At 49.0% G+C, this 16749-nt stretch overlaps 1 protein-coding gene across 4 annotated transcripts in view; it reads right to left on the bottom strand.

The window, feature by feature from the left end:
• Positions 1 to 1011: 1011 nt before the first annotated feature.
• LOC132828802 (protein S100-A1-like) overlaps positions 1012 to 16749 on the bottom strand; it is a 39877-nt gene continuing 24139 nt past the window's right edge. The window contains exons 1-3 of one of the 4 annotated variants that reach the window (XM_060845905.1): positions 8329 to 8408; positions 7858 to 8031; positions 1012 to 1288 (exon numbers count right to left, since the gene is read on the bottom strand). In XM_060845905.1, the coding sequence (XP_060701888.1) occupies positions 1124 to 1288; positions 7858 to 7998 (306 nt within the window). In that variant the 5' untranslated portion in view covers positions 7999 to 8031; positions 8329 to 8408 and the 3' untranslated portion in view covers positions 1012 to 1123. Of the gene's footprint in view, positions 1289 to 7857; positions 8032 to 8328; positions 8409 to 16749 lie in introns of those variants that run through there. The other 3 variants (XM_060845906.1, XM_060845903.1, XM_060845904.1) reach the window with 3 other exon arrangements.

Genomic DNA, 16749 nt, shown 5'->3' with positions numbered 1-16749 from the left:
TCTGCAGTCATTGTTTTTACCTATGCTCTAAAATAGTGAAGCTAAGTGAGAACCTAGAAGTACATGAATTCAAATCCAACAACAGCACATTTGATAAATTAACTTGTAAAAATTTGGTCTCCATCAAATTGTTAAATTAGCTTCAATGGTCAAAGTTACTCAATTAAACATGAATAAAGAAGATTTATGTGTCGTTTAGGGAAGGGAATCTGCCATCTCTACCCAGTCTGGGTCTTTATGTGACTCTACTCTCACAGCATTAGGCACGGACTAGGCCGTTTAAACCTGGTTCAAATTGCCCCTCTCACAGTTCACTGTTGAAAACTGGGTTGTTCCCTATTCCATAATCAATCTGAACATGATCATTTTATGATCACTGTTCCCTAAGTGTCCCCTCATTGATATTTGGTCCACTTTGCTGTGCTCCATTCCAAACAACAGCATCAGAACTTCACATTGAAAACTCTTCAAAATGAACCAGGCTACTCCCTGACATCTGATCAGTGACTTCATTACAGAAGGCTTTATAAATATTCACCAATTGTTAAAAAACTGAAACATCCACCTCACTGTATCACTGCCACCTCCTCTATCCCCTACACCCCTCATCCCTGTAACCTCCTTTATCACCTACACCCCCTCCCTGTCCAAGTAACCTCCTTCAGCAGCTACACTCCTCCCTATCCATGTAACCACCTCCAGCAGCTACACCCCCTCCCTTACCCATAACCTCTCAGCCCCTACACCCTGCCATTTCTCTGTCATCTTTTACAGCCAATACACCCCATCCCTATCTCTGAACATCCTCCAGTTGCTCCAATTCCCTCTCTGCCTTTTTCCCCATCTTCAAGATCCTCCTTAAAATCACCTGCGGTCGTATCTGAAAGCTGATAATGTTTTATTTAATTCAATTTCTTTTTGATTTTGGGAAGTGTCATGGTTATGTGTTACCGTGTTTATATAAATGCAAGTTGTTCTCAAATGTCAAACAATTAGAAAATTCTGAATGGATAAAATGATAGGAGCCATGTTTATTAAAACAGTGTCCCAGTTTCCAGGATGAACCCTGAGGTTTCTTCACCGTTTCCATCCTCAATGCCACATTCACACCATCATCCCCTGCTCAACACAACTTGCCCTGTTTCTTCAGGAACTCCACAAAGAAATCATTGCAGGCGACGGTGAGGGCCGTCACTAAGTGAACAAACTCCTGGAAGTCCACCTGGCCATCACGGTTCATATCCAAATCCTTCATGATGTTGTCCACAGAGTTGGGATCTTTCTGATACTGCAGGAAGAGAGAAGAACATTACAGCAGCCATTGTACACTTTCATCAGTTTCCTCCCTGGGGAATTACCCGAGTGAATCAAATTCACCGAATTGCTGAAGAAGTACTGAGTCTGCGGGGAGAGAGAGACTGAGTGAACATTTCGAGTCCAGGATAACACATTCTGAAGGTGCTGTCAGAATGCAGATTTTCTCAGCATTCCCTCTGTGTGGTTCAGACTTCCCACATCCATGGGAGTGGGTTGGATTTGCTGCATAAAAGCAGGCTGTCTTCACCCAAAATTGAAAAATGTGTTGCTGGAAAAGCGCTGCAGGTCAGGCAGCATCAAAGGAGCAGGAGAATCGACGTTTCGGGCATAAGTCCTTATTCAGCCCTTCTGCCCCTTGGATGCTGCCTGACCTGCTCCGCTTTTCTAGCAACACATTTTTCAACTCTGATCTCCAGCATCTGCAGTCCTCACTTTCTCCCTGTCTTCACCCAAACTCAACATCCCATTGCTCTAATCCTCTCGAAATTCAGTGAAGTCACATGTACAGCCATTTCCTAATTTAGGCCCCAACAAACCCCAGGAACACTTTCCACTGGACACAACCTTCATTTAATAACATGCAGCGCTCCCTCAGTACTGACCACATTATACATTAACATTCTGGACAAAGGAACAGAGGGCATTGTTGCTAAGTTTGTAGATGACACAAAAATAGGTGGAGGGACGGGTTGTATTGAGGAAGCAGGGAGACTACAGAAGGACTTGGGCAGGCTAGGAGAGTGGGTACAGAAGTGGCAGATGGAATACAACGTGGGAAAGTGTGAGGAAGAATAGACCATAGAGTATTTTCTAAATGGGGAAAGGCTTTGGAAATAAGAAGCATAAGGGGACTTGAGAGTTCACTTTCAGGTTAGCACGCAGATTCAGTTGGCAGTTAGGAGGGGAAATGCAATGTTCGCATTCATTTCAAGAGAGCTAGAATACCAGAGCAGAGATGTACTGCTGAGGCTGTATAAGGCTCTGGTCAGAACACATTTGAGATATTGAAAATAGTTTTGGGCTCTTTATCTAGGGAAGGATGTGCTGGTGTTGGAGGAGTTTAGCAAGAATGATCCTGGGAGTGGCGTCAAGAGTTTGTCAGATAAGGAGCTGTTGAGGACTCTGGGTTTGTACTTGATGGAGTTTAGAAGGATGAGGGGAATCTAATCAAAACTGATAGATAACTGTGGGGTCTGAATCGAGTAGACATGGAGAAGATGTTCCATCAGAAGGAGAGACTAGGACCCAAGGGCACAGCCTCAGGGTGAAGGGACGACTCTTTACAACTGAGATTAGGAGCATGATTTGGAGATGCCGGTGTTGCACTGGGGTGTACAAAGTTAAAAAGGCATACAACACCAGGTTATAGTCCAACAGGTTTAATTGGAAGCACACTAGCAATCTCTTGATGAAAGAGCAGCGCTCCGAAAGCTAGTGTGCTTTTTAATTGAGATAAGGAGGAATTTCTTCAGCCAGAGAGTGGGAAATCTGTAGAACTCATTGCTGTTGAGGGTTGTGGAGGCCAAGTCATTGAGTGTATTTAAGACCGAGATAGAGAGGTTCTTGATGAATAAGGAGATCAAGGGTCACTAGGAGAAGGCAGGAGAATGGGGTTGAGAAACACATCAGCCATGATCGAATGGTGAACCAGACTCGATGGGCCAAATGGCCTAATTCTGCTCCTTTATCTCGTGATCTTATAGTCTGTGGACTGTCTGACAGTGTTGCACTCTCAGTATTGACGCTCCGATAAACTACACGCAGAAAGTTTGTGCAGATGGGTTTATAGTCAATATTTTGTGACTCTGAAGGCAAGAGCAGACACTCAGTCATGGTGAGAAATTTAGCAGACACTTTTTGGAGACATTAATACTGTGATAATTGGGGATGAGTATTGCAGTTGCAGTCACATGTGGTAAATGGTATGAGATTGTCTAATTGATGTACACCAGAGTAGCAAGCAGGAAAGTATCTTGCAATGATAGGGCGTCTGCTGTGTGTTGTGTGTAATCAGCTTTATCTCTTGGCTGTAAACCCTGTGATTGTGAATGAGTCAGTCTGAACTTGAACAAAGAGGGAGCAGGGCTCTGGCACCTCTCCAGTGTGAGGGCTCAGGAACATGCTCCAACAGCAGCTTCCTGGGGTCTGTTCTGTGCTCTGAGCTGGCTCCTGGTTCCAGAGGATTGGGTGGAGCCGGTGCTGATTCTGTGGTAAAGATATTAAATTGTATTTGGTCATGGTTTCTGGTTACAGATTGTTTCAATGTTCAACGCAGGAGCTCTCCCAGAAACATTGGAGTAAATCAGCCCCACCCTTCCCCTCCCAACTGCTCACCAGCTTTTGGTAATTTCTAATAAAGATTCCTTCCTGCAGGAACAATAATTCGATTTCAGACAGTTTGCCATTTCAAACATTCATTCAAATCACAACCAGTAATTATGTCGGATTGTTGGTGGAGTTTTCACCTGGATATTCCTGCTGAGTACTGAGCCCAGTCTCTGGGTTTACCGCCTACATCCCCACCCTGTGCACCTTCCCCACTCTCTGCAGGGAACTCGGGACCAGCCCCTCACCCCTGGGGTAACGCAGCTGAGGGGGACCCTGCAATGTCTCAGCTACTGACTGGAATCAAAGTCTGACGTTACTGATCCCTCATTAACCATCTGCTTCCTGGATCTCTGTATGGACAACGCACAAACACTATTAAGGCAATTATTCTGGATCAGTGGTGCTGGAAGAGCACAGCAGTTCAGGCAGCATCCGAGGAGCAGCGAAATCGACGTTTTGGGCAAAAGTCGAATAAAGCTCCTTATAAATTGTTTCCAGATCAACATGAGTAACTCCAGAATCTGTCATGTCATTCCTGCCCCAATCTGACCTGCCTCCCCCCCACATCACATCGATCCCTTCATCAACCTTCTGCACCCCCTCACCCCACCCTCACTACCCCCTCACCCAAATCCCTTCCACTCTCCCCCACCCCAGCCCTACCCCCTCCTTAATTCCCTCTCCTCTTTCCCACTTCCACCCCCCCCAAAACCCCAACCTCCTCAACTCTTACCCCTTGCTCCCATTTCCAAAACCCAATGCCCCCTCCTCCATTTGGGTTTGATGTTATTTCAGTCCCTCAGAGAAGGAGGGGAGAGCATGTTAAACGGAGCCAGGGGATGGAATTGGAGGGTGGGAGAGTGAGGGAGGGAATGGGTGAGGGGGTGGGGAAGGGTGAAGGGTTTAGGGGTGAGAGGGAGAGGGGGAGAAGTTGAGCTAGGGACGATTGAGGGGATGGGAAGTGGGTGGGGTTGGGGAGGGGTGTGGGGTTTGAGAGTGGCAGTGTGGGGGAGCAGGTGAAGGGAGTAGGAGCAAGTCCCAATTCCACCACCCCCTTCTCCCACTGCCTATGAGAGTGAGTCCCACATTCTCCCACTCTCCTCAATTCCCATTTGGATTTGTTGGTGACAGTTTTATATTTAGGGTTCCTATTTCCGGTTTCCCGTATGTGGGAACATGTGAAAATAACATCTGTACATCAACGCCCCCCATGCCATTACATTATTGTGAACACATTGAGCAAAGTCAGCTTTGATCTTTGTTCCAGATGAAATACAAAACACAGAAACTGGAAGCAGGTGGAGGCCATTCGGCCTTTCGAGCCTGCTGTACCATTCAATATGATCATGGTGATCATCCAACTCCCCCAAATCCTTTGATCCCTTTAGCCTAAGAATTCTATTTAACTCCTTGAAAACATTCAAAGTTTTTGCCTCAACCACTTTCCGTGACAGAGAATTCCACAGGTTCACCACTCTCTGGGTGAAGAAATCTCTCCTCAGCTCAGTCCTAAATTATCCACCCCATGTCTTTAGTCTGAGAGCCCTGTCATCAGGAAAATCTTTCCTGCATTTACCTCTCTCTAGTCCTGTTCGAGGTTTACAGGTTTCCGTGAGACCCCCCTCAGTTTACTAATCTCCTGTGTTTTTAATCTTGACTGATTCAGCCTTTCCCCCTACATCAGTTCTACCATCCCAGGAATCCATCTGGTCAGCCTTTGCAGCATTCCCTCTGTATCAAGGACCCATCTCCAATAAGGAGACCCAATCAAAACTGCACACATTATTCCAGGTGCGGTCTCATCAAGGCCCTGGATACTTACAGCAAGACATTCCTGCTTCTGCACTCGAATCCTTTCACTATAAAAGCCAACTTATCATTCGCTGCCTTTACCCCCTGCTGCGCCTGAATGCTTACCTACAGTGACTGGGGTATAAGGGCAGCCGGGTCTGATTGCACCCCACCCCACCCTCCCACCCCCCCCCCCCCCCCCCATCTTTCCCAATCTTAAAAATCATGCAACACCAGGTTGTAGTCCAACAGCTTTAACTGGAAGCACACTAGCTTTTGGCGTGCTGTTCATTAATCAGGTGGTTGTGAAGCAGAACCGTAAGACACAGAATTTATAATAAATTTAATTACGGATCGGCCCCACAGTGCCATTATCACCCTGAAAACACAATGGCACATTCTCCAGGGTCACTGTAATGTATAAAATATGGAGACGAGAACTGCTCACCGTATTAAATTTCCACTCACCCACACACTATAATATCCCATCCAGTCTATCACTCCCACGCCTCACTCCCTACGCCCTTTAATATTTAATCCCACTCTCCCCCCTCACTCCCTGTTCCCTTTAATATCCCACCCAGTCGAATCCCACTTTCCTCCCTCGTTCCCCGCTCCCTTTAATATCCCACCCAGTCTAATCCCACTCTCCCCCCTCACTCCCTTTAATATCCTATCCAGTCGAATCCCACTCTCCCCCCTCACACCCCACTCCCTTTAATAACCCCCCCAGTCTAATCCCACTCTCCCATTTCCTGATGCAGTGTATGAACGTTGCACTGAGCTGAGGATATGAATCTCTCCAGTGATGCTTTGACAATGTTGAGGGAATGATTCCTGAGCCGGTTCACAGCCAGTCCCTTAGCCCAACCACCACGATCAGGAGCGATTTGTCACAGTGCAGTGGGCCATGGAAGTTTCCTAATCAGACATGGTGACTTCCGTTTGGGCGATACAATGGTCACACAGTGAGGATCAGAGTTCACGGGGAGCTCACACGAGGGTGTTCTCCAGTTTCTGTAATCACTCCATGATCACGCTTCGTCAGTTGTTAGCCTTGGCAGTTACTGAGTTTTGCTGCAATGTCGGAGGGTCAGTTCTGAGGGAGTGCCGCACTGTCGGAGGGTCAGTGTTGAGGGAGCGCCGCACTGTCGGAGGGTCAGTGTTGAGGGAGTGCCGCACTGTTGGAGGGTCAGTGTTGAGGGAGCGCCGCACTGTCGGAGGGTCAGTGTTGAGGGAGTGCCGCACTGTCAGAGGGTCAGTGTTGAGGGAGCGCCGCACTGTCAGAGGGTCAGCGCTGAGGGAGTGCCGCACTGTTGGAGGGTCAGTGCTGAGGGAGCGCTGCACTGTTGGGGGGGTCAGCGCTGAGGGAGCGCCACACTGTGAGAGGGTCAGTGCTGAGGGAGCGCTGCACTGTTGAGGGGTCAGTGCTGAGGGAGTGCCGCACTGTCAGGCTCAGCGCTGAGGAAGCGCAGCACTGTCAGAGGGTCAGCGCTGAGGAAGCGCAGCACTGTCAGAGGGTCAGCGCTGAGGAAGCGCCACACTGTCAGAGGGTCAGCGCTGAGGGAGCGCCGCACTGTCAGAGGGTCAGCGCTGAGGGAGCGCCGCACTGTCAGAGGGTCAGCGCTGAGGGAGCGCCGCACTGTCAGAGGGTCAGCGCTGAGGGAGCGCCGCACTGTCAGAGGGTCAGTGCTGAGGGAGCGCCGCACTGGCAGAGGGTCAGTGCTGAGGGAGCGCCGCACTGGCAGAGGGTCAGTGCTGAGGGAGCGCCGCACTGGCAGAGGGTCAGTGCTGAGGGAGTGCCGCACTGTCAGAGGGTCAGCGCTGAGGGAGTGCCGCACTGTCAGAGGGTCAGTGCTGAGGGAGTGCTGCACTGTCAGAGGATCAGCTAACCTAATGGATGACTGTAAATGATCGCACAGTGAGGACTGTGAAATGGAGAGGAATGTGTTCCTATTGTACTCGATCAGTGCTGACTTGGGACACACTCACATTCGAATTTGTGGAATCTTACTGTGTACAAAATAGCTGCTGTATTTCCCACATTACAACAACAAGGTCTGCCATTTGCAGTCGTGGGTTTGGTAATATCTGGAGTATGGAAGATGAAGTTTTTTCATCTTTCTGAGTAGCCTGGGGTTAAACTGATTACTGATTTCTCCCAAACAGTTTGTGATTTGTATCTAATTGGTGGCTTGCTAATTTTTTTTGTCCAAGTCAGAGATCACCCAATACCCTCTAACAGCCAGCTCAGAGATTCCTGAAGATACCATGAGGTTATAGTGCATCCTCTCACTGATAGGCTCACTGTATTATCACACTTCCACCCAGAGGAGAGTTCATTTGCTCAGAATGTGAAATATCTCAGTCAGTTTCTATTCACTCAGCGTTTCCAATCGAAGTTGAGATGTTGTTATTTACCTTGAGGAATGCTTCAAGTTCACCTTTCAGCAGATCCTTGAGCTCTGCCTTGGTCAGAGTGTATTTGTCACCCTCCTTCCCAGAGTATTTGTAAAAAACTTTGATGATGTTGTCCATGGCACTTTCTAACTGGGAGAGCATCTTGAGGTGGTGCCTGTGGCTGAGACGGAGCTGCTACAAACAAGAGTCAGGGGTAAGGAAGGTGTTAGATTGTAAAACAACAAACACTTTGTACCCAGAGTCAACACAAGGTTTCTTGAGCAATGGCTCTGTTTTTCAGAGCATCACATTTGAAGTCCACGCTTCCTGTTCATTCAAGCTGCATCTGACCAATTCACCAACAATTCAATTTCTTTCACTCAGTTATTTTCTTCAAGACTGCTTTTAGAATCAGGAAATCAACAATACAAGAGATGGATTTATCAAGAGGAGAGTCTGCCCACAGGCTTCAGTGAGCTCTCCTTCACTTACCAGTGAGTGGGGACTGTGCTGCCAGTTGGCTGGAGTTTATACTGAACACCTCTCAGCCTCAGTCCTCAGCCTCTCTCCCAGACAAAGTGTTGACAACCAGCAACCACACACAGTCCCCAAGTTATAGGCACTGAGCAGAGTCTGATTGGTGCAGCCATCAGTCCTGCCTCTCTTGCCCCAGTGGAAACTGTTAACAAACAAAACAAGCTGAGAATCCACCTCCCACAACTCCAACTGCAACCCCAGGGCATTCTGAACGCTACCTGCTCCCACGTGGGCGAACCCAGAACAGTAACAGAGTGTTTATATTACAGCACCCCAGTGACAAGAGTCCCAGATCCACAAATGGAAACTGGGGAATTTAAATTCAATGAAACAAATCAATCTGAAATTAAACTGCTTGAGCCAATATTGGTGACCAGGGAGTTAATGGATCATTGTAAAAACACATCCCATTCTGTCCCTTCCAGAAGAGAATCTGCCTCATCTTTATATCCAGCTCCCAGCCCTGCCGAGTTTTCACCATCCCCCCAGACCGCCCCCTCACTGACGACGAACGATCAGTCCTCAGCAAAGGTTTCACCTTCATCCCCCTCCGTCCACGCATCAATTAATTTAATACACGCCGTGACGTTGAACACATCTTCTGCCACCTCCACCTCCGAGCTTACTTTCACAATCAGGATTCCCGCCCACCTTCCGAGGACCCCTTCGCCACCTCCAACACACTGCATCCACCTGGACACCCCGCGCTGGCCTATTACCTGTCCTTGACCTCTTCATTTCCAACTGCCGCCGGGACATTAACCGCCTCAACCTGTCTACCCCCCTCCCCCACTCTAACCTCTCACTCTCACAACACGTAGCCCTTTAATCCCTCTGCTCCAATCCCAACCTCACCATCAAACCAGCGGATAAAGGGGGTGCAGTGGTAGTCTGGCGCACTGACCTCTACACTGTTGAAGCCAGACGCCAACTCGAGGACACCTCTTCCTACTGCCCCCTCAACCATGACCTACCTCCCATCACCAAACCATCATCTCCCAGACCATACAGAACCTCATCACCTCAGGAGATCTCCCACCCACAGCTTCCAACCTCATAGTCCAGGAACCCCGCACTGCCCGGTTCTACCTCCTTCCCAAGATCCACAAGCCTGACCACCCTGGCCGACCCATTGTCTCAGCATGCTCCTGTCCCACTGAACTCATCTCTACCTACCTCGATACTGTCCTATCCCCCCTAGTCCAGGAACTCCCCACATACATTCGAGACACCACCCACGCCCTCCACCTCCTCCAAGACTTCCGTTTCCCCGGCCCCCAACGCCTCATCTTCACCATGGATATCCAATCCCTCTACACCTCCATCCACCATGACCAGGGCCTCCAAGCCCTCCGTTTTTTCCTCTCCCAATGTCCCCAATAGTATCCTTCCACCGACACTCATGTGTTTGGCTGAACTGGTCCTCACCCTTAACAATTTCTCCTTCAAATCCTCCCACTTCCTCCAGACCAAAGGGGTAGCCATGGGAACCTGTATGGGCCCCAGCTATGCCTGTCTCTTTGTTGGCTACATAGAACAGTCCATCTTCCGTAGTTACACCGGCACCACTCCCCACCACTTCCTCCGCTACTTTGATGACTGCATCGGCGCCACCACGTGCTCCCGCGAGGAGGTTGAGCAGTTCATCAACTTCACCAACACATTCCACCCTGACCTTAAATTTACCTGGACCTCTGCATCTCCATTAAAGATAACTGACTTGACACTGACATTTTCTACAAACCCACCGACTCCCACAACTGCCTGGATTACACCTCTTCCCACCCTAGCTCCTGCAAAAATACTGCTCCTTATTGCCAATTCCTCCGCCTCCGCCGTATCTGCTCCCAGGCGGATCAATTCCACCACAGAACACACCAGATGGCCTCCTTCTTTAGAGACCATAATTTCCCCTCCCAAGTGGTTAAAGATGCCCTCCAATGCATCTCATCCATGTCCTGCACCTTTGTCCTCAAACCCCACCCCTCCAACCACAACAAGGGCAGAATCTGCCTGGTCCTCACCTTCCACCCCACCAACCTCCGTACACATTGCATCCTCCGACATTTTCGCCACTTTAAAATGGACCCCATCACCAGGGATATATTTCCCTCCCCATCCCTATCCCCATTCCCTCCATGACTACCTCATCAGGTCCAAACCCCCCCCACTCCTGGCACCTTCCCCTGCCACCACAGGAATTGTAAAACCTGTGCCCACACCTCCTCCCTCACCTCCATCCAAGGCCCTAAAGGAGCCTTCCACATCCATCAAAGTTTTACCTGCACATTCCCCAATGTCATTTATTGTATCTGTTGCTCCCGATGCGGTGTCCTCTACATTGGAGAGACTGGACGTCTCCTCGCAGAGCACTTTAGGGAACACCCGCACCAGTCAACCACACCGCCCTGTGGCCCAACATTTCAACTCCCCCTCCCACTCTGCCGAGGACATGCAGGTCCTGGGCCTCCTTGACTGCCGCTCCCTCACCACCCGACGCCTGGAGGAAGAACACCTCATCTTCCGCCTCGGAACACTTCAACCTCAGGGCATCAATGTGGACTTCACCAGTATCCTCATTTCCCCTTCCCCCACCTCACCCCTGTTCCAACCTTCCAGCTCAACGCCATCCCTATGACCTGTCCTACCTGTCAATCTCCCTTCCCACCTATCCACTCCACTCTCCCCTCCAACCTATCATCTTTACCCCACCCCCATCCACCCATTGTACTTTTTGCTACCTTCTCCACACCCCCACCCTCCTCCCATTTCTCTCTCCACCCTGGAGGCTCCCACCCTCATTCCTGATGAAGGTCTTTTACCCTAAATGTTGATTTTTCTGCTCCTCGGATGCTGCCTGACCTGCTGTGCTTTTCCAGCACCACTCTAATCTACACTCTGATCTGCAGCATCTGCAGTCCTCACTTTCGCCTCATCCTTATACTGTCTGGTCTACATGTAACTCCAGACCCACAGCAATGTGGGTGAGTCCTCACTGTCCTCTGAAAAGGACCGACTCAGCTGTGTCAGCTGACCATGAAAGGATGTAAGATTAAAACCAGACACCACACAGCGTCCGCCCAGGCACACGACATGACAATAGTTATATTCTGTTCTGTCGACTTTGCAAAGTTCTCCTCACTAATATCTGGAGTTTGTGTTAAAGGGGGGAGACTGACCACAGACTGGTCAAGCAACAGCCTGACATAGTTATACTCACGGAATCATACCTTACAGACAGGATCCTGGATCCCACCATCACCATCCCTGGATATATCCTGTCCCACTGGTAGGACAGACCCAGCTGGGGGGGAGGGATTGTTACAGTCAGGAGGGAGTTGCCCTGGAATACTCGACATTGGCTCCAGACCCCACGGTGGTCTCACTGCTTCAGGTTAAACACGGGCAGGAAAACCTCCCCCTGATTACCACCTACCATCCTCCCTCAGCCTCTGGTTGGAAAGCAGTGGTGAGCGGGGTGCTGCAGGGATCAGTGCTGGGCCCACAATTACCCATCAGATAGATAAATGATGTGGAAGAGGAGACCGAGTGTAATGTAGCCAAAGGCAAACTGTGCGGAGGGTGTGCAGGGTCGACAGAGTGATTTCGGTAGATTAAGTGAACGGGCAAGTGTCTGATAGATGGAGTACAATGTTGGTAAATGTGAGGTCATCCACTTTGGAGGGAAGAATAGGAGGTTAGAGTGTTATTGAAATGGTGAAAGATTGCAGCATGCTATAGTGCAGAGGGACTTAGAAATACTCGTACATAAATCACTAAAGGTTGATTTGCAGATGCATCAGGTAATCAGGAAGGGAAAGGGAATATTGGCTTTCAGGGATTGGATTGAAGAGCAGGGAGTTTCTGCTGCAGTTGTACAAGGTGTTGGTGAGGCCGCACCTGGAATATTGTGTGTAGTTCTGGTCTCTGTACCTGAGGAAGGATATAGTGGGTTTGGAGGCAGTGCACAGGAGGGTCACCAGGTTGATTCCGGAGATGAGGGGGTTACCCTGTGAGAAGAGGCTGAGTTGCCTGGGACTGCACTCGCTAGAATTTAGAAGAATGAGAGGGAATCTTATAGAAGCGTATAACATTATGCAAAGGATAGATAAAGTACAGGCAGGCAAGTTGTTTCCATTGGTGGGTGAGACTAGGACTAGGGGACACAGCCTCAAGATTAGGGGGAGTAGATTAAGGACAGAGATAAGGAGGAACCGCTTTTCCCAAAGAGTGGTGAATCTGTGGAATTCTCTGCCCAAGGAGGCAGTAGAGGCAGCTTCATTCAATATATCCCAGACCCAGTTGGATGGGTGTTTGTATGGAAGGGGAATAAAGGGTTATGGGGATAATGCAGGTCGGAGGGGCTGAGACGCTGGGTCAGCCATGATCTGAATGAATGGCAGAGCAGGCTCGACGGGGGGTTTCAGTGCCCACCATCCAGAGTGGCTCGGCAGCAGCATTACTGACTGAGCTGCTCAGGTCATAAAGGGCATCGCTGCTAAACTGGGTCTGCAGCAGGTACTGAGGGAACCAACAAGAGGGAAAAACATACCTGACCTCATCCTGACTGGCTGCAGATGCATCTGTCGACGACAGTATTGGTAAGAACGACTGTATCAGAGTCGAACTATGACAGGCTTCCCCTCGCACTTTCTATTGGTTACACAGGGCCTCCAATGGCCAGGGGCTACAGCTACTCCCACAACGGGTCTGTGTGTCTGTGTGTCTGTGTGTGTGTGTGTGTCTGTGTGTGTGTCTGTGTGTGTCTGTGTGTGTGTCTGTGTGTGTGTGTGTGTGTGTCTGTGTGTGTGTGTGTGTCTGTGTGTGTGTGTGTGTGTGTGTGCGCGCGCGCTGTTGTGAATGCTGGTGGATGACTAACCAACTGACTGGAGGAGGAAGCTCCACAAATATCCCCGCCCTCAATGATGGAGGAACCCAGCACATCAGTGTGAAAGGTAAGGGTGAAGCTCTCACGGCAATCTTCAGTCAGAAGTGCCGAGTGGATGACCCACTGAAGTGCTGGAAGGGGTCAGTAACAGCGCTATCAAACAGCACCTGCTCAGCAATAACCTGCTCAGTGACGCCCAGTCTGGGTTCCCCCAGAGCCACTCAGCTCTTGACCTCAAAAGGTCCAATTACCTCCATCTGCACCAGAATGATTCCATAATCAATGATATCTTTGTTGCGAACCTGGAGCTGAATTTGAGATGAAATGAGAGAATCATTTCCACTCCCTTTTCCCTGGACCTGAAATTTATTCCTTTTTAGATAATGATCCAAATCGATTTGAAAGGCATAGTTGAAGGAGTGTGATGGAATACTCCCCACCTGCCTGCATGGGGGCAGCTCCAACAACACTCAAGAAGCTTCACACCACCTACATCCACAAGCATCCACTCCCTCCCCCATCGACGCTCAGCAGTAGCAGTGTGTACTCTCTACAAGATGCACTGCAGAAATTCACCAAAGATCCTCAGGCAGCACCTTCCAAACCCACAACCACTTCCATCAAGAAGGACAAGGGCAGCAGATACATGGGAACACCAGCACCCTCACGTTCCCCTCCAAGTCACTGTCTTGGAAATATATCATCATTCCTTCAGCTTTGCTGGGTCATAATCCTGGAATTCCCTCCCTCAGGGCATTGTGGGTCTTCCCACAGCACACGGACTGCAGTGATTCCTCCCAACCTTCTCCACAGAGCTCAGTGATTGTGTAATGAGTACTAGCCCAGCCAGTGAGCCAGCCATAAATTAATGATAATAATTACTGTCCAATATTGCATTCCCATTGGCTCACTGTCATCAGGCTGTTTCCCCCAGTGAGAACAGGGTGGAATCCCCAGATGTAGCCTCCCTCCCCTGGGGCAATGGGAATCCCCTCCCCAATCCCACTGGGCCCTGACCCCCTGGAGGCTTTTTTTAACTGATTTCAGAGAGAATGATTTCCAATTAGTTGTGGACCTGGGGATTCCTCAGAACAAACAAAATATTCTTGAACTATGGAGATGGCTCCAGCTGCCAATCTTGTACACACACTGTTCAGTGTTCACTCTGTCCACACTCAGCAGGTCCCTCAGGGAGAATGTCCCACAGGGAGCTTCGAGGAGTCTGTGCTGCTTTCTGTTGGTGAAAGGCTGTTTCTGTTCAGAATGACTGTGACCTCACCATGACCTAAGTGCACAGTAGAGTCATGACCCTGGTTGGGTTCTGATACTGAAGAAGGCCTTTCGTCTGCTTGCCTTTATTGATGTGGAGGAGTCAGTGTTGGACTAGGGCAGACAGAGTTAAAACTCACACAACACCAAGATATCAGAGACAGTGAGGACTGCAGATGCTGGAGATCAGAGTCGAGAGTGAGGTGCTGGAACAGCACAGCAGGTCAGGCAGCATCCTTGATGAAGGGCTTATACCTAAAACGTTGATTCTCCTGCTCCTCGGATGCTGCCTGACCTGCTGTGCTTTTCCAGCACCTCACTCTCGATCGAGGTTACAGTCCAACAGGTTTATTTGGAAGTACTAACTTTTGGAGCGCTGCTCCTTTGTCGGTAACTAATGGGTCAGGATCATAGTTCACAGAATTTATAGCAAAAGGTCACAGTGTCATACAACTGCTGCAATATATTGAACAAACCGAGACTGCTGTTTCTGTTTTCTGTAGATCATTGTGTCACTCTGAAAGCTTTACTTTTAACCTGAAGGGAGTTAAATGTCTCTGTCTCTCAATATGTGTTTTCTTTGCTGGAAGACATTGTGTTTTAACAAACTTTTTTTATGAGATTGACTCAGTGAAAGTGTTTGTGGTTTCATAGCGTCATAGAGATGTACAGCATGGAAACGGACCCTTCGGTCCAACCCGTCCATGCCGACCAGATATCCCAACTCAATCTAGTCCCACCTGCCAGCACCCGGCCCATATCCCTCCAAACCCTTCCTATTCATATACCCATCCAAATGCCTCTTAAAGGTTGCAATTGTATCAGCCTCCACCACATTCTCTGGCAGCTCATTCCATACACGTACCACCCTCTGCGTGAAAAAGTTGCCCCTTAGGTCTCTTTTATATCTTTCCCCTCTCTCCCTAAACCTATGCCCTCTAGTTCTGGACTCCCCGACCCCAGGGAAAAGACTTTGTCAATTTACCCTATCCATGCCCCTCATAATTTTATAAACCTCTGTCAGGTCACCCCTCAGCCTCCGACGCTCCAGGGAAAACAGCCCCAGCCTGTTCAGCCTCTCCCTGTAGCTCAAATCCTCCAACCCTGGCAACATCCTTCTAAATCTTTTCAGAACCCTTTCAAGTTTCACAACATCTTCCCCATAGGAAGGAGACCAGAATTGCACGCATTATTCCAACAGTGGCCTAACCAATGTCCTCTACAGTTGCAACATGACCTCCCAACTCCTGTACTCAATATTCTGACCAATAAAGGAAAGCATACCAAACGCCTTCTTCACTATCCTATCTACCTGCAACTCCACTTTCAAGGAGCTATGAACCTGCACTCCAAGGTCTCTTTGTTCAGCAACACTCCCTAGGACCTTACCATTAAGTGTATAAATCCTACTAAGATTTGCTTTCCTAAAATGCAGCACCTCGCATTTATCTGAATTAAACTCCATCTGCCACTTCTCAGCCCATTGGCCCATCTGGTCCAGATCCTGTTGTAATCTGAGGTAACCCTCTTCGCTGTCCACTCCACCTCCAATTTTGGTGTCATCTGCAAACTTACTAACTGTACCTCTTATGCTCGCATCCAAATCATTTATGTAAATGACAAAAAGTAGAAGGCCCAGCACCGATCCTTGTGGCACTCCACTGGTCACAGGCCTCCAGTCTGAAAAACAACCCACCACCACCACCCTCTGTCTTCTACCTTTGAGCCAGTCCTGTATCCAAATGGCTAGTTCTCCCTGTATTCCATGAGATCTAACCTTGCTAATCAGTCTCCCATAGGGAACCTTGTCGAACGCCTTACTGAAGTCCATATAGATCACATCTACTGCTCTGCCCTCATCAATCCTCTTTGTTAGTTCTTCAAAAAACTCAATCAAGTTTGTGAGACATGATTTCCCATGCACAAAACCATGTTGTCTATCCCTAATCAGTCCTTGCCTTTCTAAATACATGTACATCTTGTCCGTCAGGATTCCCTCCAACAACTTGCCCACTACTGAGGTCAGGCTGACCGGTCTATAGTTCCCTGGCTTGTCTTTACCACCCTTCTCAAACAGTGACACCACATCTGCCAACCTCCAGTCTTCCGGCACCTCACCTGTGACTATCGATAATACAAATATCTCAGCAAGAGGTCCAGCAATCACTTCCCTAGCTTCCCACAGAGTTCTGGGGTACACCTGATCAGGTCCTGGGGAT

The sequence above is a fragment of the Hemiscyllium ocellatum genome, chromosome 28 (genome assembly GCF_020745735.1).
Source record: "Hemiscyllium ocellatum isolate sHemOce1 chromosome 28, sHemOce1.pat.X.cur, whole genome shotgun sequence".
Lineage (NCBI taxonomy): Eukaryota > Metazoa > Chordata > Chondrichthyes > Orectolobiformes > Hemiscylliidae > Hemiscyllium > Hemiscyllium ocellatum.
This window is presented reverse-complemented; position numbering and strand designations above follow the sequence as displayed.